Genomic DNA, 21,456 nt, shown 5'->3' with positions numbered 1-21,456 from the left:
ATCATTAGAGAGTGCTTGACATGCCAACGACAACGACAAAAACCAGGTGAGCAAAAAATGGCTGATCTTCCTACTGACAGGATTGCAGCTGATCTTCCACCATTCACACATGTTGGAATGGATTACTTCGGACCAATGGAAGTAAAGAGAGGCAGAAGCTTCGTGAAAAGGTACGGAGTTCTGTTCACTTGCCTTACTTGTCGTGCAATCCACCTTGAGGTGGCGCATTCTCTTGATACAGATTCCTGTATAAATGCAATAAGAAGATTCATCTGCCGCAGAGGGCAAGTTAAGGAAATTCGGTCAGACAATGGAACAAACTTTGTCAGCTCAAATCGCGAGTTAAAGCAAGCCATCTCAGAACTGAATAATAGCAAAATCCAAAACCGCTTAGCACAGGATGGAATTAGATGGACCTTCAACCCTCCATATGGGGCCCATCATGGAGGCGTGTGGGAGCGCTTGATCCAGGACGTGAAAAAGGTGTTATCCTCAGTGGTAAAGCAACAGGTTTTGGATGATGAAGCATTACAGACAATTTTTTGTGAGGTGGAGGCGATATTGAATGACCGTCCTATTACTCCCTCTTCAGATGATCCTAATGATATTGAAGCCTTAACCCCCAACCATTTACTTCAACTAAAGGGAAAACCTATCCTGCCGCCTGGTTTATTCCAAAAAAAGGACTTGTATGTTCGGCGTCGTTGGAGACAGGTCCAATACATCACGGATCTATTCTGGAAAAGGTGGGTGAGGGAATACCTCCCCATGTTGCAAGAGCGACAAAAATGGAACAATATTTACAGAAACTTTGCTGTTGGAGATGTTGTGCTCATTTTGGATGAATCTGCACCAAGAAATTCTTGGCCAATAGGTCGCATCACTAAAGCCATGGCGGATTCTAAAGGATTTGTTCGGCGTGTTAATATCAAGACCCAGACAAGTGAATTGGAAAGGCCAATCAACAAGATCTGTTTACTGATGGAGGCAACGTAAAGGCAACAATGAATGTCTGCCTTCAACTGAGTCAAGTTCTGGAACCTCTGACTCTGCATACACTGATTCTCATTTACTGACATGCTCTACATCTCATTGTGCAACATACACTTTTTTGAACACAAGCTTACAGTACATACATTAACATAGCTTTGGAACTTTTGCCACCTTTTGGAACTTTTTGGTCTATTTTTTCAACAAACAAAAAAACTAGCTTTGGAACTTTTGACACTTTTTGGAACTTTTTTGGACAATTTTTTCTAAAAAAAAAAAAAAAAAAAAAGCTAATGTAATTTATGTGTTTTGATTACTGGATGTATTATTGAATTTGAAAATTGTCTAAGTAATTGAAAATGACTACTAACATGCAGTATATATTCTATTGCATTTAATTAATAATGTGCATTGTATCTTGCATTTGTTTATTACTGCATAGGGCATTATAATGGCTACTTATATTTTATGTTATAATTGCTTGTAGTACAAGAATTAGGGGCCGGAATGTCGTAGCCATTTTGATATTTTTTATCTTCATTTGCATAATCATGCTCTTAGTAATAGCACTTAAGTTATTTTATAATTATTATTTAATGGTTTTGAATGTATGTGTTATTTGGTATGGGTTTAAATGTGTGTGCCTGTTTACTCTTAGTTTTATGGTAAGTGTGCCTGTTTACTCTTAGTTTTACGGTAATATGGAATACATGTGCAACTGGGAAAGGCCTAGGTAGTTGTTTTTTGTTTGAGTTAGGAAACAGGCAACACAAATGTGGGATCAGGTGAAGGTGGTTAAAACAATCTTTTGACCACTTTTCTCACTTATGTAGCATTTCAGTTGTAATATTAATGGAAATGTCAAGCCTGTTCAACCTTTAAATAAAAGGATATATTTTTGCATAAAGAAAGTGTTGGAAGTGCGTACAGAGGGACCACCTGTTCACTCGATCCACGGCCTTAATTTAGACTGTTAAGAACCATTGGAAGGCCGATACATGCGGTCAAATAGCTTTATAATTTCCTCACGGAACGCCTCGAAGTACTGGCAGCAGGGGGCTCGGGCATCCCAAACTTGTGCCCCACTCAACGGCGAGGCTGAAGGGCAAAGACCAAGGAGCCTTCATAAAATGGTAAATGGTAAATGGACTGCATTTATATAGCGCTTTTTAACAGACCTATGGCCATCCAAAGCGCCTCACATTCACCCATTCACTCACACATTCATACACCGACAGCGGTGTCAGCCATGCAAGGCGCCATCCAGCTCGTCGGGAGCAGCTGGGGTTAGGTGCCTTGCTCAAGGACACCTCGACACTTGGTCCAGTGGAGCCGGGGATCGAACCACCAACCCTCCGGTTTGTAGACAACCTACATGAACCACTGAGCCACTGCCGCCCCTTAAGGAGGAGGGTTGGTGGCATGGGGTTCAACATCTAGAGGCTGGCGTGGGAAACTGGCCTCCCGACAAACCTGCTCGAGCTGGGTGGTGAGTTCGGTCAGACGAGAGGAAAGATCCTCAACCTCCCGGGAAGTAGAAGAGAGCTGAGCGGAATGTTGGCCCAGCCAGGCTCCCTGCTGAGGGAGGGCCGAGCGTACGGAGTCGGCATCCCCTGGATCCATGCTGGCGAGTTCGTCCTGTTAGGAACCACAACACAACTGGATCCAAATGCAGATGATGTTTATTGGTGAAAACCACTGGACAAACCAGGGAGAGATGAAACAAAAGTCACAAAATGGTAATATCAGTAGAGTTATCAGTAAATCATCAGAGGTGTCACCAGAATCTTCATCAGTAGTGTAATCATGAGATGTCTTAAATAGAGAAAGACCAATGTGTGCAGACTAGGCAATGTAAACCGCAGCGTAGAAAACTGGGAAAGATATACACAAAGCACAGATGGAGACACCACTCCTGTGACAGGCAGAGAGAGAGGTTGTTAGTGGGTGTGGCTTCAGGCCAGAGAGACGCTGAACAGTGCCCGAGACGGCCACCAGCTTTTGACGTGCCGGGCTGTCAAAATAGAAAACACAACACAGAGATAAACAATAGACAAAGCGGCCAATCAGACCAAAATCATGACAAATAATACATTATTTAAATCTTGTTAACATTAGTTAATGCACTGTGAACTAAGATGAATAAACCATGAACAGCTGTATATGTATTAACTAACGTTAACAAAGATTAAACAAATACTGTAACAAATTTACTGCTTACAGTTAGTTCATGTTAGTTAAAGCAGACATATCATGCTTTTAAATCTGTCCTTTTTACTTATAAATCATCTATTTGTGGTCTAAAGCGAAACTGCAATGCTTGGGTCTGAATTCCTCATTATTATAGCCCCACAGGCCCCCTTTCTACCCCTTTTCTGATGTGCATCTGAGAGCAACTCGTTTTGGTACTGTCTTTCTAAATGCACGTCATACCCTGCCCCCTCTCCAGGTTGCAGAGGTGACACTCGGTTAAACTCCACCCCGTTCTGCCATTTTTGTAGTTTTATAGTAGAGATACGATTATCTAGCGGCACAGAAACTTTTTATTCACTCGTTATTCACAAAATGTCAACAACGGAAGGCTTGTCCATCCAGTCTTATATGTTCGCGCCAGAGTCGGAAATGGAGCGAGATGAAAATGAAGACGACGAACCTGCAGAACAACGTCTTCATATGGAGGTATCGCAATGGTGTGTTAATGCCGGCTGTCTTATTTCAGAATATTAACAATTATAAAGTTGACTATTATTCTTAGTTAATTGTAAGTTGTTGTAATATGCTATAACTTAATCCCGGGTTGATGACCACATGCGACATCCGCAGGCTGCAGCCTTCGGATTGAGAAACGGCACTGCTAAACCATGACCACCGTGTACTTTACTGTTTTTAAAGTTATTTACAGCTTACCGAAGTGCTCTGCTCGTCGTCTCCAAAGATAGAAGTAATTGACCCCTCAATCAGACGAAGTCTATCGGCAAATCCTACTTTATACTGGTGGAGGTTGGTGAAATAGTTATCCTTGAAGTGCTTCGTGCACTAAAAAATTACATTTCCGTGAAAAATAAAACTCAACCAGGCACAGGTTCAACAACCGAACATTTTGATTTACTCTCTCGTAACTTCTGCATCCTTGAGCTTGGACTACAATATCGCAGCGAGACATTGAAAATTGCGGATTGCTCATAGTGTTGGGCTGGGAGTCGATGTCCTTTTTTGGCAGTTCCGCTGCAAATAATGTGACGTAATTGTTCAAAAAACGTAATAGATACTAGAAAAATCAGAACAGGTTGGAAAATATGACCAAAACAGAATATAAAGATATCAACAAAGCACCTGAAGAGACTAATTTCAACTTTTATGTACTTCTAAACACTACAAATATACAACAAAATGCATTTAAGAGCTAAGAAAGTGGATTTAGCATGATATGTCTCCTTTAATACATTAACTAATGTTAACAAATATGAATTGTAAAGTGTTGCCAATAAATGAATAGGTCTATAGAAATATTATTCTATGGGGGGTGCTTCAGGATATCTTCCTGAAATGACTTTTTGCAGGTTAGGATGTCTGCCCTTTGAGGAAACCAATTGGTCGTGTCATCGATATGTCCAGGTTTTATATCAGACATGGGTGGCAACCCTACACACGCAGCTCTTCAACATATATTTATATTGCAGTTTTTCAAACCTCTTCAGGTATTTTAATGATAATAAAGAATATGTTTAATGATTATGTTTGAAAAGTGTTGCTTTTAAAAATGCATGTAAGGAGTTACTGATCAAAAGCTGTAGTAGACTTGAAATAGCTGTGCATAATATCTGGGTGTGATGGCTACACAGGACATTTTCTAAATAACTTGTTTTATTTTCAGGCCAGGAATACTCTTTAAAGTGCCCATATTATTTTTGTATCTCAAAACAGAGACCATACACTGATGCTAAAACCGTAAGTTATACCTTTTAAATGATGTATAGTAATGTTAATATTATTAATGTTTGTAGACAGTAGGCTATATAGATATTGTTAGCAGCGTAAAAAAAAAGACGTCATCCTGCCCACGAATTGGTGCATGTTGAGGGGGTGAACTTGTGTGTGTGTTTCTGTCACGACTGGTTTTAACAAAAGAGAGAACCCAAACGCAGACACGACTGAAATAATAAACTGGAGGTTTATTTCTACAAACACAAAAACCCACGTGGGTGTTAAACAGATAAGGAACACGGTGATGAAACACGGAACAGAAAATAACACAGGAACAGGGAACACAGATTCAGGAACAGGATAACACGATTCAGGTACACCAGGAGACAGAAATTACAACACTGAATCAAGACAACGAACGCGCACACGACAGAGAACGAGAGGGCATTATAAAGACACCACATCAATGGGAACAGGTGAACATAATTAATTACGTAAGACACGAGTACATAAGGGAGTAGGGTAAAAGTGACGAGACACTGGGAACACGTGACACAAATACAAAATGTGAACACACGTGTCCCCACACAAAACACAATGCTGCCATGACCTTGCCCTCTGAAATCAGACCTGAATCATACACCAAGGTCTGGCAAGACCATGACAGCGACAAGACACTTGGAACACGTGGAAGCCACACACACAATATGACTCCACGTGTCCCCACACATAGTACTGTCATGGTCTTGCTAGATGCACTCAGACCTTAATCTGATACAAAAGGTCTGACAAGACCATGACAGTACCCCCTCCTTTAAAGGCGGATTCAAGACGCCACAAAACGAAACATTAAACACGAGGAACGAGAGACTGAACAACAGTAGACACCCACGACAACACTACAATAAACATCAAAGGCAAACAAACATAAGTGACAAACGGGTTGGGGTGAGTTAACAAAAATAATAAACAAGGGAGGGGGGGTGGGACAACAACAGGAGAAGTAACATGTCCATTGTAACCAAAATGAGTCCCACAGTTCTGTTGTTGCTGCGCCGGCGGGTGACGTGACTCCGGCTGCGCCGGCGGGTGACGTGCCTCCGGCTGTGCCGGCGGGTGACGTGTCTCCGGCTGCGCCGGTGGGTGACGTGTCTCCGGCTGCGCTATTTGCAGCTGCTGCGCCGGTGGGTGACGTGTCTCCGGCTGCGCCACTTGCAGCTGCTGCTCCGATGCCCCCTTCGTCCTCCTCTTCCTCCGTCTGGAGGCAGGAAATGCAGGACGGAGATCGGGCGCAGGTGTAGTCTCCGGCGCTGGAGAGACGGAAGGCGTCCTCCCCAACCTAATCGCCCCGGTAAGAATGCCCCTCGGGCTGGATGATGTCGGGCGGGATCCGTCAGACCCGACTGGTGTCCGCCTGGCATTCGTCTTGGGTCCGCATACGAGCGGGTCATAGAACTCGTACCCCGACTCATATGCGGGACGGGAACCCCTTCCCCGTATCGCCAGGCGACTACCGGTGTACATGTCCGCTGGGTTCTGTTTCTGGCACGTTCGTTCTGTCACGACTGGTTTTAACAAAAGAGAGAACCCAAACGTAGACACGACTAAAATAATAAACTGGAGGTTTATTTCTACAAACACAAAAACCCACGTGGGGGTAAAACAGATAAGGAACACGGTGATGAAACACGAAAATAACACAGGAACAGGGAACACAGATTCAGGAACAGGATAACACGATTCAGGTACACCAGGAGACAGGAATTACAACACTGAATCAAGACAACGAACGCGCACACGACAGAGAACGAGAGGGCATTATAAAGACACCACATCAATGGGGAACATGTGAACATAATTAATTACGTAAGACACGAGTACATAAGGGAGTAGGGTAAAAGTGACGAGACACTGGGAACACGTGACACAAATACAAAATGTGAACACACTTGTCCCCACACAAAACACAATGCTGCCATGACCTTGCCCTCTGAAATCAGACCTGAATCATACACCAAGGTCTGGCAAGACCATGACAGCGACAAGACACTGGGAACACGTGGAAGCCACATACAGAATATGACTCCACGTGTCCCCACACAGAACATAGTACTGTCATGGTCTTGCCAGATGCACTCAGACCTTAAACTAGTACAAAAGGCCTGACAAGACCATGACAGTTTCAGCAGTCATTTGCCATTGAGAATGACGAGGTGCAAGTTAGGTGCAAGATTATTTTTTGCATGCAAGCGCCTTCAGTAATGATAGTGTAGCTGCTTTATACGGCAGACATTTCCTGTCGTCTTCTTTGCATTGTGTTGTCATGCTTCAGTGATGTGTGAGTGTTTATAGTGCTGTGAGTTTAACACTTCATGACTGAGATCAGAACAGAACAGAATTTTCATCATCACACAAACCAAAAGAACAACAATGACTTTCATCATCATCTTCATCTGGACTCTTTCAGTTTTTATTCTGGGTGAGAAATGAAAGAATGAACCAGAGTTGTTATTATTTCTGGTGGAGTTGTGTTTTGTATTAGTAATGATAAAAATGTTTTAAAAACTAATTGTTTTTCTTTTTGTCTTTTATAGAATCGAGAGGAGTAACTTTGACTCAACCTGAAGTAAAAAGTGTTCAACAAGGGCAAACAGCTACAATAGAGTGTCATATAGATGTAGGAATATATAGCACCTACTTAGCCTGGTACTTACAAAGACCCGGAGGAGCTCCTAAACTCCTCATATATAACATAAATAACCTTCAGTCGGGAACTCCATCAAGATTCAGTGGCAGTGGAACAGCAAGCACTGGAAAAGATTTCACTTTGACCATCAGTGGAGTTCAGACTGAAGATTCAGGAGATTATTACTGTCTGAGCATTCACTATATCAGTAACTGGGTGTTGACACAGTGATAAAGAGTGATACAAAAACCTCTGTCAGTCAGACTGCACAGTGACTGAACTCATACACCTGACAGATACTACAGATGATGATGCTGATGGTTTATTTCACTTACAGCTCATTTATTTTCTACTATAGTTTATTTAAAATACAACTTTATAGACAATTATACATGTAATTGATTTTTTTTATTTTTATTCATTTATTGTCTGTCTATTATTTTCTGTTGTGTTAAAACAGCTTTGCATTGATGATTTTTATTATTATCGTGTTACAGTTTAATTCATAATATTTTAAAAACTGATAATACTCACACATATAGAGAAACATCAGTCGGTATCATTCAGTCAACAGCTGCACTGTAAAAATCTTTACTGCTTATTTTTTATGTTTTGTTTAATCAACTCAGATTTATAAGTAATTTCAACTTACTATTATTTATCTTAACAAGAGATGAGTAAATACAACTTTGACTTCTTTCAAATATAATTTATCAGTTATAACAACTCATCTCTTGTAAAGATTAGTATTAGTAATAAAAAAAACTTGTAAATCCGATTGGATTAAACCAAAAATTTATGGCAGCAAATACCTTTCTACAGTGAATCACAGATACTAAAGGAGTCACATGAGATTAACTATGAAACTATACCCACTGACACATCAATCAAACCCTGTCACACGTTTATACTTCAATATCTCTTTATAATCATTGATCAAGATCACTGCATGTCTGAGGTTCTTCATTTGACTGACAGTTATGTAAAATTACTTCATCTGCAGGTGTTTTCATGCTTCATTGGGTCAGGTTTATTTATAAAATGTGAGCTTTCATATTCAAAACAGACAAAATGAGTCAAAGACATAAAGATAGAATATGATTTTATTTGATGAATTGTCACACAATCATGAGTGAATGAATAAAGCAGACATAGACTTGTGTTGTTTGATGAGAGAGAGAAATGAAGAGAAACACAGTTAGTCTGTTAGTCTTGATGTGAGAGTGAGTGGATCTACTGTGAACACTGATCTCTCCTCAATTCTCCAGTGACTTTATCACGCTGGTCTTTCTGTGTGAGCTCACAGCTGACTGAGATCACTGAGCTCCACTCCTGCTCAGAGAGAGTCAGACTGCTGCTCCAGCTGTACAGACCGTCCTTCTCCAGGAGAGCAACACTGCTGTACTGAGACCTGCTGCTGATCCCGTCCACCTTCCAGTTCAGACTCCAGTCTGAGGGGAAGCCCTTGTTGGCCACACACATCAGTGTTGCTGTTTGCTTTGTGGAAATCTCTTCACTGGACGGCGGCAGGACGCTCACTTTAGGACGACTGTTGCCTGACAATCACATCAATAGTCAATAACACAAACAAGATAAAATAACCTTACTCTCTGTGTTAAACAATAAAGATCATAATAATAAATAATAAATATGTTGGTCTCTTAAATAATTTTAAGGTTATTTAATCATATGGCTGAATTATACAGCTAATATAATTTTTCTCTCATATTCACAGTATTTGTCTTTAAGTAGATTTGATTTCAGTGAAATAATGTTTGCCAGGTTTGAAAATTATTCTTCTTAAAAACAATGATGATAACACTTTATTTTACAATGTCTTACACATTACATGTAATTGTTATAGTAATAACAGTAAATTATGCATAATTACATTCAACTAACCCTAAACTAAACCCCAATCCTATACTAAGTACACATTGTTCATCATTATTATTCAGTACTTAAATGTATAATTACACTGTAACAGTGACTTTGTAAAGTAAAATAAAATTGTACAAATAACAGCAGTTATAACATAGTTATATTTTAATTATAATATGTAATATGTATGTATTATATGTAAATAATATAAATATCTAAAATCTAAATAATGTAAACATGTTGTACAGAAAACAAGTTTGACATGTGCTTCTATCAACACTTTTTATATTAAATTTTAGTTTTAGGTGAATATAAATTCATTTCTATTACAGATAAAACAAACACATTTTTTATTTTATTTTATTCGATTAAATACTCATTAATGAAGTGCAGTTTAAAGAGTTTACCTTACAGTTTACCATAAACTATTAATTAATTATAAAGTTTTTGTATCTCAATTTTCCATTTGTTGTTCCCTCTATAGTTAAAATCTCATAATAAATTTAATAATAAATTGAAGCCTTACTTTATTAACAAAATATTGAGTCTAAACAGAATAAGATTAGTTGTCGGGGTCCATATGAATATTAACAAATTTTGCAACAAATTTTGGAAATTCAACAAACTTTATGAACAAAAGAAAATTAGTCACATCATTACATTATACCAAAACACTACAGTCAAAATTCTAAGGTGATCGACACAATATATTATTTATACATAAGGGATAATCAACGGCCTGCCGTCCATTAAAGGATTTTAACTGCACAACGTGGAGGCACAGAACTACCCGACGTGAAGAGTAGTGAATTAAATCCTTTAATGCACAGCAGGCCATTGATTATCCCGCTTCTTCCAGGGTCATTTGCCAGGTTAAAGGCAAATTAAAACTGGTATTGCTTTTTACAGTGCAGTATTTGACAGAATGGCTAAAAATATTTATAGTTACTGTGCACTAAACGATTTTATTTTATACTTTCCAGCCAACCAGAATCAATAATTCCAACAGACTATGGAATAAACTTAAATAAAGTGAATTACATTTATTGTTTCACACCTAATGTATATTTAGAAATAAATAACTATATTTAGTTATTTATTGTATTAAAATTATTATTGGATTATTTACTTACTGCCAACATCCAGTCTGGTGCCGCTGCCGAATGTTAACCACAGTGATACAAACTAATAGAGCGACTGTACAAAAACCTCTGCACACTTGACTGAACACAAACTACAGCCGAATATACAACACTAACATCACACAACACAAACAAATATTGTGAAAATCTCTGAATGTTTTTTATCTAAATAATAAACAAAAAACTATTTCAAAATCTTGTCATGTTTGTTGCTTGATCAATGTATTTTCTCCAGTTTTCTCTCAGTATCATAATTTTTTCATTTGTTTTACTTGTGTGGACACTTTGTAACTCTTAAACCTACATACACACACGCTTTACACAAATAAATTTTGCACATAATAATGTTTTACTTTTATTCAAATCTTTATTATTTCTTTATTGTTTAAGATTTTAGCTTTTATTCAGAATATATTTAGCACGCAAGTGCACATTAATGATAATGTAGTAGTCTGTATGAGCAGAAGTTTCCTGTCGTCTTCTTTGCATTGTGTTGTCATGCTTCAGTGATGTGTGAGTGTTTATAGTGCTGTGAGTTTAACACTTCATGACTGAGATCAGAACAGAACAGAATCTTCATCATCACACAAACCAAAAGAACAACAATGACTTTCATCATCATCTTCATCTGGACACTCACAGTCTTTACTCAAGGTTTGTGTTGTAACATTTTTATTATGATCATTAATTCATTGAAGAGTGAAATATTGATTTGTTTCAGTGTTGTCTTATATTTCATTCTTGCTGTTTCTTTCAGTGTGTAGAGGACAGTACACTCTTACTCAGAGTCCATCAATAACAGCAGTTCAACCAGGACAACAAGTTAAAATAAACTGTAAAGTCAGCAGTGCAGTGCATGGTGGTAGTTGCTTACACTGGTACTTACAGAAACCTGGAGAAGCTCCTAAACTTCTCATTGCATATGCAACAACCCTCCAGTCAGGAACTCCATCAAGATTCAGTGGCAGCGGATCAAACACAGATTTCACTTTGACCATCAGAGAAGTTCAGACTGAAGATTCAGGAGATTATTACTGTCAGAGTTTACACGTACCTAGTAGCTGGGTGTTGACACAGTGATAAAGAGTGATACAAAAACCTCTGTCAGTCAGACTGCACAGTGACTGCACTCATACACCTGACAGATACTGCAGATGATCATACAACACAATAACACACAACACTGATCACACAAATAACACAACATCATCTTATGATCAACAGAAATCATGCTAAGGTTTATACAGGTATGTATATTTATGATAAGATAAACACAGATTATTTTAACATCCATCTGTCCATACTGCTTATTCATCAAAACATATGCAGACTCCTCAACTTTAAATGAGAATAAAGAGAGGAAATTATTTTTTACAAAAGTGTTTATTCCAATGGAAAGAAAAACTTTATACTTTGTTAGGAATTGACTAGCAAAATCCATTAGGAAAATGTAAAATGTTTATGAGATTTATAAAATGGTATGCAACTAACTTCATAACTAACCAATGCCTTCATTTAAGAGAAGTGAAACTGGTTTGTTTCAGTTCAGATAATTTTACCAATCAAACAGTGACACTGGGAGTGTGAAGTGAAAATCACATTTACATTGTGAAGATAAAGAGACTCAGAATAGATCAGCTCTGTCTCCAGAGATCATCTTCACATCACAAGAGAGGGATTTTACATTTACTGCAACATGAACCTTTTCATCAACTATTAAAACTATTGAAGATCATAATACAGGACAATCCTGCAAAAATATTACTGATGTCATTTTCATTAATCATGTTTTTTAGAAGATTTATTGACTGTTATAGCAAACACAACACATTGACAGATGTCACAGTGATACAACACTTGAGCTCTCTTTCAGTATTGAGTCTTAAATGACTAAAGGTGCTGCATGTGTTGTACAACTCTGTGTTCCTGTAGCTCAACTGGTAAAGCATTGTGTTGCAGCCTAGAAGGTTATGGGTTTGAATTTCTGGGAACACAAATATAATATGAATATCTTGAATGCAAGTCAATTTGTATAAAAGCATCTGTCAAATGCATAATTGTAAACTATCATTAGTCACATTTCCATTATTAACAAACAAGATGGAGATAAACGTGGTGAAAAAATGGTAAAAGCTAACTCTGCATTTTTTACTCTGCAAGCTTATAATGGTTGCAAAGCACAAGAAAGAGTATATTATTATGAGCCAACTTATATGAGGATACCCAGATCTACTTTTATATTAGCCCATGCCATAGAGTGCGGGACCGGCGTGTCATCAGCGCAATGCATTCTGGGCAGACCACGAAGCTGCCGCCAGGCGCTGCCATTTGCACCATTTAGAAGTTCAGCCACCACCAGCCAATAATTTCCTAAGCCAAATTGAGCAGCCAGCTGATAAAGTTTGGCTGAGCCGGCTAGAATTATTTGCATCAAATAATAATTCTATCACATAGAGACATACACACACGAAATATATAAACAATACACGAGATCTATTTTCCGACTGGTCTTGTGCTCGCTCGTTGCTACAATACACAGAGGCCGTTTCTCAATCCAAAGGTTGCAGCCTGCGGAGGTTGCATATGCAGGCTGCATACGTCATCAAGCCTGGTTTGTTTAAGTTAACGGAGCATTACATTCGCAAGCTATATGCATATTACAACAATTTACTATTAACTAAGAATAAGAATAAACTTTATAATTGTTAATAATTATTTTGAAATAAGACAGTCTTGATGACGTATGCAGCGTAAAAATGCGACCCCCGGATGCTGCGTTCTTCGGGTTGGGAAACGGCCAGAGACTCACAGTGAATTCATTCATTCATTCAGGCCCTTTGCGTCGAGAATGACGATTGGTGAGGCGCTTCAGTCTTCTACTGTTGAGGAAGTCTAAATACTGCAGGTGAGATCTTGAGGCACCAGATCTTATAGAGGAGCACCACAATACTCGGTCAGCGGCAAGGTTTTCCCAGTTATCACTTGATAGACCGAACGACCGAAGGTCACGCTTCAGGACATCCTTAAAAGCGTTTCACTGCCGTACAAGAGAGTGCTGAGTATACAGGCCTCGTAAACTTGAATTTTTAGGCGGAGAGACAGCGAGTTGTTCTTCCATACTCTCTCGCTGAGCCTGCCGAAGGTTGTTGATGCTTTCCCAATACGGATGTCCAATTCACAGTCTAGTCTGTTGAAGGTGTCGACTGTGGAACCCAGATAGGTGAACTTTGAGACGTTTGTCAGTACACAATTATTGATGGTGATTGTGGGTGAAAGCGTAGCAGGTTGAGCAAAGACCACTGTTTTTCCCAGACTGATCTTCAGTCCAAACTCCTCGCATGCTGCAGCAAAGGAGGAGCACAAAACCTGCAGCTCAGTCTCAGAGTTGGCAATGAAGACGGCATCGTCTGCATATAGGAGTTCCCTGATATGGACTCGGTTGATCTTTGTTTTGGCGCGTAGTCTTGCCAGGTTGAAGAGATTGCCAGAGCTGCGTGTGTGAAGTAGCACTCCAGATGGAACAGGGAAAGCTCGGCGCAGGACAGCGGAAAATAATATGCCGAAGAGAGTTGGAGCTAGTACGCAGCCTTGCTTTACACCACAGAGAACTGGAAATTCCTTGGAGCGAGAGCCTTCAAACTGTATTGTTGCCTTCATGCTAACATGAAATTCTTGTATGATTTTCAAGAGTTTAGGAGGACAACCCAGTTGGCAAAGGATGGTAAAGAGCCCAGACCTGCTGACGCAGTCAAAGGCCTTTGTCACATCGACAAAGACTGCGTACAAGGGCCGGCCTTGCTCAATGCATTTCTCTTGGATTTGTCGAACTGAGAAAATCATGTCTGTGGTTGAACGACCAGGACGAAACCCGCATTGACTCTCCGGGAGTATCCTGTTTGCAATGACCTGTATGCGTGGGAGGATAAGGCGGGCTAAGACCTTGCCGGGCTGGGAGAGAAGAGCTATGCCGCGGTAATTGTTGCAGTCACAGCGATCCCCTTTGTTCTTATACAGAGTAACTATGTTAGCGTTACGTAATTCATCTGGGATGGTCCCTTCATTCCAGCAGATTGAAAAGAGGTGATGGAGTTCCACGGCAAGTGTGTTGCCACCACTTGAAAAGATTTCCGGTGGAAGCCCATCCACACCAGGGGCTTTGTTATTCTTCAGGAGGCTGATGGTGTTTATGACCTCATTAAGAGTGAAGTTTTTGTCAAGCTCGGGCATGGTTGGGAGTAGGGGAACAGCAGATACTATAGCAGCTTCGCACGCTATTACAGGCTCAGCATACAGTGCGCTGTAATGTTCCACCCAGCGATTTAACTGGTCGTCGAGGTTTGTAAGTATTTCACCCGTTGAAGATCGTAGAGGGGAAGATTTCTTCACAGGAGGACCTAGAGCTTGCTTTAGCCCCTGGTACATTCCTCCAATATTACCAGTAGCAGAGTAATGTTCTACACGCCTGCAGATGTTTTCCCAGTAGAGGTGTTTTGCCTTCCGTGTTAGACGCTGCACCTCTGAGCGGATCTGCTTCCAGTGAGCGATGGTACGAGAGGAGGAGTCTTGTTTGACAGCCAGTCGTGCCGCGCGCTTTTCCGCAAGAGAAGGAAGGAGAATATCTGCATGACACCTAAACCAGTCTGGATGTTTTTGGGTGCATCTGCCGAAGCTGGAAAGAGCGCAATCCCTAACTATGTTGCGAAAGCGCAGCCAAGCCAATGTAGCATCCTGATTGAGGGCAGATAAAGCAAAATTGGCTTGTAACGAAGCCTGAAACTTTTGGCAGTTTTCCTTCGACTTGGTTGCAAGAGTGTTGAGCGTCGGAGACGGTTTAGGACGAGACAGATGGATTCTTTTGGGTTTAAGTTTAATCTTGCAGCGCACAAGTGAGTGATCTGTGTCACAGTCAGCTGAGTGCATGGACCTGACATGAGTAAGGTCCTCCTGAAGGTGGCTTTTGTGGATGATTTCATGGTCAAGTTGATGCCAGCGTTTAGAGCGTGGATGTTACCATGTTATCTTGGACCATGTTGAGCCTTCAAAAAAAGATGATGGAATGCACAGCTGGTGTGAAGCACAAAACTCAAGGAGGCGCTGTCCATTGTCGTTCATTGAGCCCACACCATGTGGACCCAGCACGTCTGGCCATGCATTGGAGTCGCTGCCCACACGAGCATTGAAATCACCAAGGATAACTATGTGGTGGTCACGCCTAATGTTGGAAAGAGTTTCACTCAGTAAGAGATAGAAAGCATCTTTGTGATCATCTGGCGAAGTTTGGGTCGGGGCGTAGGTAGAAAGTAATGTCACTGGGCCGGAGGTGGTATAAAGTCGCAGTGATGACAACCTGGGAGAGATGGAGATGGGAGTTTCAGTGAAACAAAGCAGCTTATTTCGGATGGCAAAACCCACTCCATGCTTTGGTCTTTGGTTTTCGGGATAGCCATTCCAGTAAAACGTGTAGTTTGCCTCACGAATAGAGCCACTTCCGGTGAGCCATGTCTCACTTAATGATGCGATGTCCACCCCGAGTTGTAGAAGTTCTTTATCTATAATAGCAGACTTTCGAGGTTGGGCTCTGTCAAGATGAGAAGACACCCCTAGAGAGCGGACATTCCAACATGCCAAATACAGTAGGGAGGCAGTAACAGGATGACGACCGGGACGCGCCTGCCTAGAACGCGAGCCCTGCCGAGCAACGACAGCACCCCTGTTTGCAGGGGGCTCCCGAGTTGCCAGTCACTGAGGGTTTTTTCCAGACAATTCCATCGTAGTTAGTTGCTTGAAAGTTGCTTGAAACGTGGGGTTAACGACCAATTAAATTGCTCTTTTCCATACAGAAGAAGCGATGCATTTTTTTCTCGCACTAAGGTGAACTGGCGGAAAGAAGCAAGCAAGGTAATTTTGATCTCACTTCTAACATACTTTCCTAATTCCTACTTACTTTTTTTTTACTTAGACCTACCCAGACTTTTGTTAAATCTTCAGGGCATGGTTGCACAAATAAAAGATTGATGTTATGAACCAAATATTCTGAAACGGAGTGATTTATAGCACTGAACGTGATATTACTGCAGTAACAAACCACCATTTCCACATTTCTAATTCACAACGCATGCTTTAGTGTACATTGAAGTAAAATGTGCAAAACTTACAAAACATATTAGTGTGTGTTCTAATGTGTACAAGAGGTACCAAGCATGATGATAATAATCCATCCCAGAAAGACAAAACAGCTTTGCTGTAAGAGTGCAAAATCTGAAGCAGGGGTGGCAGGTCTGAAGAGTGGGCTTAAGCGCACAATGACATGGAGCTTAAACGAGTATGCATCCCATTTATTACAAACCTTTGTGCATACAACCGTTTATTGTTCATAGATGGAAAATCTGAAGGTCTTTCATCCATCCATTTGTAATTGCAGATGGGCCTTGAGAGATTTATAATGTTTAAATTGTTCACATGTGAACGCACTGACACCACAGACAAGGTAGGAAAACACACCAGGTAATGTTACACGGTAGCTCATTGAGATCGTTGGTCTTTGTGTTCTGTAAGAATTTATAGTCAGCCTTGACAAAGATTCCACTTCAATTTAGCTGTTGAATAAAGCTCATCCCTCCAAAAGGCTTGATAATCATAAATTAATAATCTCTGCTCAAGCAATACAATAATATAACCTGAAGTAATACTTTCTTACTAGTAGTATGGGAGCAAATGTGAGACTTCTTGAACCAACACAGATCAAAGAGGGTTCATGATAATAAAAGACATCTATCTAAACATTATCTGACCACTTGTTTGAGCACACAGTTGGGTACTAAGGTAATCTGATCAAATAAATACAATGACCCATTTGGGCACAGTGGGAGATAAAGAGGTCATTTGTAGTATTAGTCTTAATTTACATTTAAAGGGATACTTTATTAGCATTAGGGGTGGGAAAACAGGTTTGAAACTATAAAGTGTTAAGACTGACTTTGCTCAGGGTTCACTCCAACTCCGATGAACCCAGAGTGCTTCATGTACTTTGCTACTGCTTCGATTGAATAAACTACTTTTTGATTGAGACCTTCAATGTCCTCATCATTTTTTCTCTTAGTGTCCGGATTTTCTCTAAGTACAGCAACTTTACGTCCTCGTTGAGATTGTCTTTATATGTAATTGTACACTTGATCATCGTTCGATCCATTTATTCCCGTTACTATCGCTGTGTATCCTTACGGCCGCATCCCCTAAATTGGCCGCCACTACCCACAATGCAACGTTTTCCCAGACACTATAGCCTTTTCCAGATGTGACATTTCTATATGTGACAACATCGTTAGATTAAAGCCAATAAGGGAGATGTGCAGGAAACAGAGCGAAGGCAACATGGGATTTGAAAACCAAAAGAGCAATGAAACAGTAAATGTCATGTGGATGAGACTGACACAGAGTTACAGCTGTACTCAATCCACTATACAACTACTCCACCTGGAGGTTTGAGGTAGAAGATGGTGCTTCAGATTCTGCCCGTAGGTTTGATGGTGAAACCTTGGGGCCCTGATCTGTTAACACAAATCTACAGGATTGGGAGACAAACTGTGGTCCCCTATCAGAGGCCATGTCAACTGGAAGGCGATGAATCTCAAAGATTTGGTCTACCACCAGCTTAGCGTCTTCTTCTAACAAGTATTACTTTCGTCCCGACAGGAACTCCTGACATTTAAACCCGATTTACTTTTATTTTAAAAAAGTCAAACTTCAGGATGTGTTAGAGCAGAGGTCCCCAACCACCGGGTCGCGACCCAGTTCTGGGTCATGGACAAGTTGCCACCGGGTCGCAAGAACGTCCTGAATAAATGTGTATAATAGCCACGTAATAGCTTAATCGGGTATTTTGTACTGTAAGAGCCGACTTCAAATAACATCAATCATTTCCACTTTTGAACAGAGCCGCGCTCTCTCTCTTTTTCTCCGCCTCTCTCTCTCTACCAGTGCATCAGCGACCACATTGCTGTCATTAGAGTTTGAGCATACAGTACTTCTAAAACACAATCGATCAAAGAATTGCGGAGGTATGACTTTATGAATCATTTGCAAATGTACGTCGCAATGATGTACATATGCGGAGACGTTCAAGTGTGTGACAGCGCAAATGACTAAAAAGTAATTATTTTATTCTTCTTTAAAACAACTTCAGAATTATCCATCGATCGTAGCATCATCATCAAAATAAACTATTAGGCTAATAATATTTTAACGGCTACACTTTTAACGTAGGTATGAAAGGAACCTAAACTTGTCAATCATCATTAATCATGGTAAACGTGAGTCTCCGTGCCTCTGCGCCCAGCTGCAATTCTTCTGGCATCTCTCCTCCTTCACTGCATTTTTCTTCGCGTTGTGTTTGACAGTCTACAGGCTATTTAGTGCTCTAACACAGGGGTCCCCAACCTTTTTTTCACCACGGACCGGTTTCAGCTTTAAAAAAGTTTCCCGGACCGGGAAAATGGCCGTTTTAGGAATTATCTACTTATCATGGTTAAAAAAACAATACAGTCAAAACGGTGACGAAATAACACAATATTTGTCAGCTCTGTCAATATGCTGTCAAAGTTTGTAATGCAAATGTAATCAGGGCTCTGAGAAAATCACTGTATACTTTTGTCCCACGTTACTTTTTTCCCGATTCTCCCATAACCATGTACTTACCAACATTTGATTTATTCATAACATCATCAGGCTTGTGTAATAACAGAAATATTACTTCACAACATACATATTCACTATAGTTATTACCATGTTATTATACCTTTAGCACAACTGACAATTTTATTGTCTATATATTGCAAAGTAAATACTTATAATGTGTGGTTTAGAAAACATTACCATGAAATTACATATATATTACCATAACATTACCCAGATGTTACAAAGAAATGAAATCAGCTAGATAATAATATAACTAATAATATAACTGCAGAAGACACTGCAAAATTAGAGGGATGATTCCTAACTAATTATGGAAAATGTTATTTCACGTAGCACAATTTATAAGTTTAAAAGTCGTCTAAGGTCGGAGCCGATGGGGCAGTGGGCAGTGTTCCGACATATAGTGCACACACATTTTCGGCGACCCAAGTTGGAATCCCAGCTCAAGGTCCTTTGCCGATCCCGTACCCCTCTCTCCACCCTATACTTTCCTGTCCTCTCCTATCATACTATCTATCTAATAAAAAGCAAAAACATAACTTAAAAAAAAGTAGTCTAAAAAGTTTATTGAAGTTATAAGAGTTGGGCATGAGTTTCAGACTCCGAAAACGCCAACATTACAATCAAAACCCACAACTTATCCAGACCTTCACATAACCTGTAACATAGCGAAAAGATATAGTGGTATTACAAATCACTTCCCTGCATCCCTAACCTGCATAAACAAAGAATAAGACAAAAAAAATTAAATAAAGGATGGCATTAGAGCTCTACCGTTGCAAAAGACTTTTTAAACAACAGTCACATACATGTTCTCACGTTATAGGAACAAGAACTCAAAGCAAACACAAGAAGTTTGTCTTACAAATAACAGAACATGACAAATCACAGGCTGAGACAAAAAGTGAGCATACTAGCAAGCAAACTAGTGGTAAATGTAGATGACAGGATTGTTAAGCCCGCCTGTTACGACTTTGGGTTCTTTCTTTTTCTTCCCCCTTCTCATTTACTCGCTTGTTAACCTATTAGCGCTCCCCTCAGCTGTTCCTCATTCCCTCACCTGCTCCCCATCCTGTGATTTACCTCCCTATATACAGTATAGTTCCCCCTTTTTTCCCTTCCTCTGTTGGATTATTGATTAATGGTCACGCTGTGTTGTGCCTCTCTCTATTTTTGATACGGAGCCGTGCTCCTGTCCTGTCCTGTCGAGTCTTTGTTTGATCTACGGTTAATTGTAATCCTGTTTGTTACCCAGTCTGTTCTCTGTCCAGTTACTCTGCTGAGGAGGTGTGTGGAGGGTGCCTAAGCAGCACAAGCGCTCCGGTTTTTCCCCTCTGTCTCTCGAGCCCGACATCCTACATTGAAACGCCGCTGAGCCGGCCGAGTCTGCCTGCCCACTCTTGGCTATACGCCCTAGCGGACCTGCTTTATTTTGCCCTTTGAAAGACTGTGACCACCTAAGTTATTTGACCAGTGCGGTCTTGCCTGTGTTTTATTTGTACTCTAATTTACCAAGTTCATCAGCCTGTACGGCTCAGACTGTGTTATATTAAAGCAAGGACTCACCTCCTATTTTGCCTTTGGTCCTCTTTTGTTCTCCGTGACACCCGCCCACAGAACAGCCAAACCAATCAAAGGACAGTAACAATTGACCAATGAACAGGTTCTAGTTCTGTAAAACAAACAAAAAACATACAAACAACCAGGAGTTATAACATATGACATGTGTTCATATCTGATCATGTTTCAATCATTTCTTGTTCTATGTGAATTCATCTTGTAGTTTTTAATGTCTTTTGCAGATCCTAGGGAACAAACAACAAGCTCAAATCTCTAAAATATGAAGTTGTGAATTAATGTTTTTAATGTCCATGTGTTTGTTACAGCTGTAGTCTACGATGTTGTAAATTGGTCGAGAAAGCCTGAGACGGTTGGGAAGTTTTCAAAAAACTCATCCCGCCCCTCCACACACACACCCCTCCCCTTTGTGCTACCTGATCCCTCCCACCGGGAAATGACCTGTTAGTTCTAATAAACACAACGTTTATTTCAAATGGTTTACTTTATTTAGCATACCACTCGGTACACACGAGAGCTCCGTGCAAAACCATAACACTGTGCGCGCAACTACACACTGCG

At 40.3% G+C, this 21,456-nt stretch overlaps 3 gene segments (V, D, J or C); 2 read left to right on the top strand and 1 right to left on the bottom strand.

Annotated features, from left to right (window-relative positions):
• Nucleotides 1–7,344: 7,344 nt before the first annotated feature.
• On the top strand, nt 7,345–7,831 carry LOC141281483 (immunoglobulin kappa variable 1-8-like). The segment is given in 2 exon segments: nt 7,345–7,393; nt 7,509–7,831. Coding segments are annotated over 2 exon segments (372 nt in total).
• A 1,002-nt stretch (nt 7,832–8,833) lies between these two features.
• Nucleotides 8,834–9,446, bottom strand: LOC135781734 (Ig kappa-b4 chain C region-like). The segment is given in 2 exon segments: nt 8,834–9,156; nt 9,443–9,446. Coding segments are annotated over 2 exon segments (327 nt in total).
• Nucleotides 9,447–11,228: 1,782 nt separating this feature from the next.
• On the top strand, nt 11,229–11,846 carry LOC135781687 (Ig kappa chain V region S211-like). The segment is given in 2 exon segments: nt 11,229–11,277; nt 11,381–11,846. Coding segments are annotated over 2 exon segments (372 nt in total).
• The last annotated feature ends 9,610 nt before the right edge of the window (nt 11,847–21,456 follow it).

Source organism: Paramisgurnus dabryanus, chromosome 23, assembly GCF_030506205.2.
Source record: "Paramisgurnus dabryanus chromosome 23, PD_genome_1.1, whole genome shotgun sequence".
NCBI lineage: Eukaryota > Metazoa > Chordata > Actinopteri > Cypriniformes > Cobitidae > Paramisgurnus > Paramisgurnus dabryanus.
This window is presented reverse-complemented; position numbering and strand designations above follow the sequence as displayed.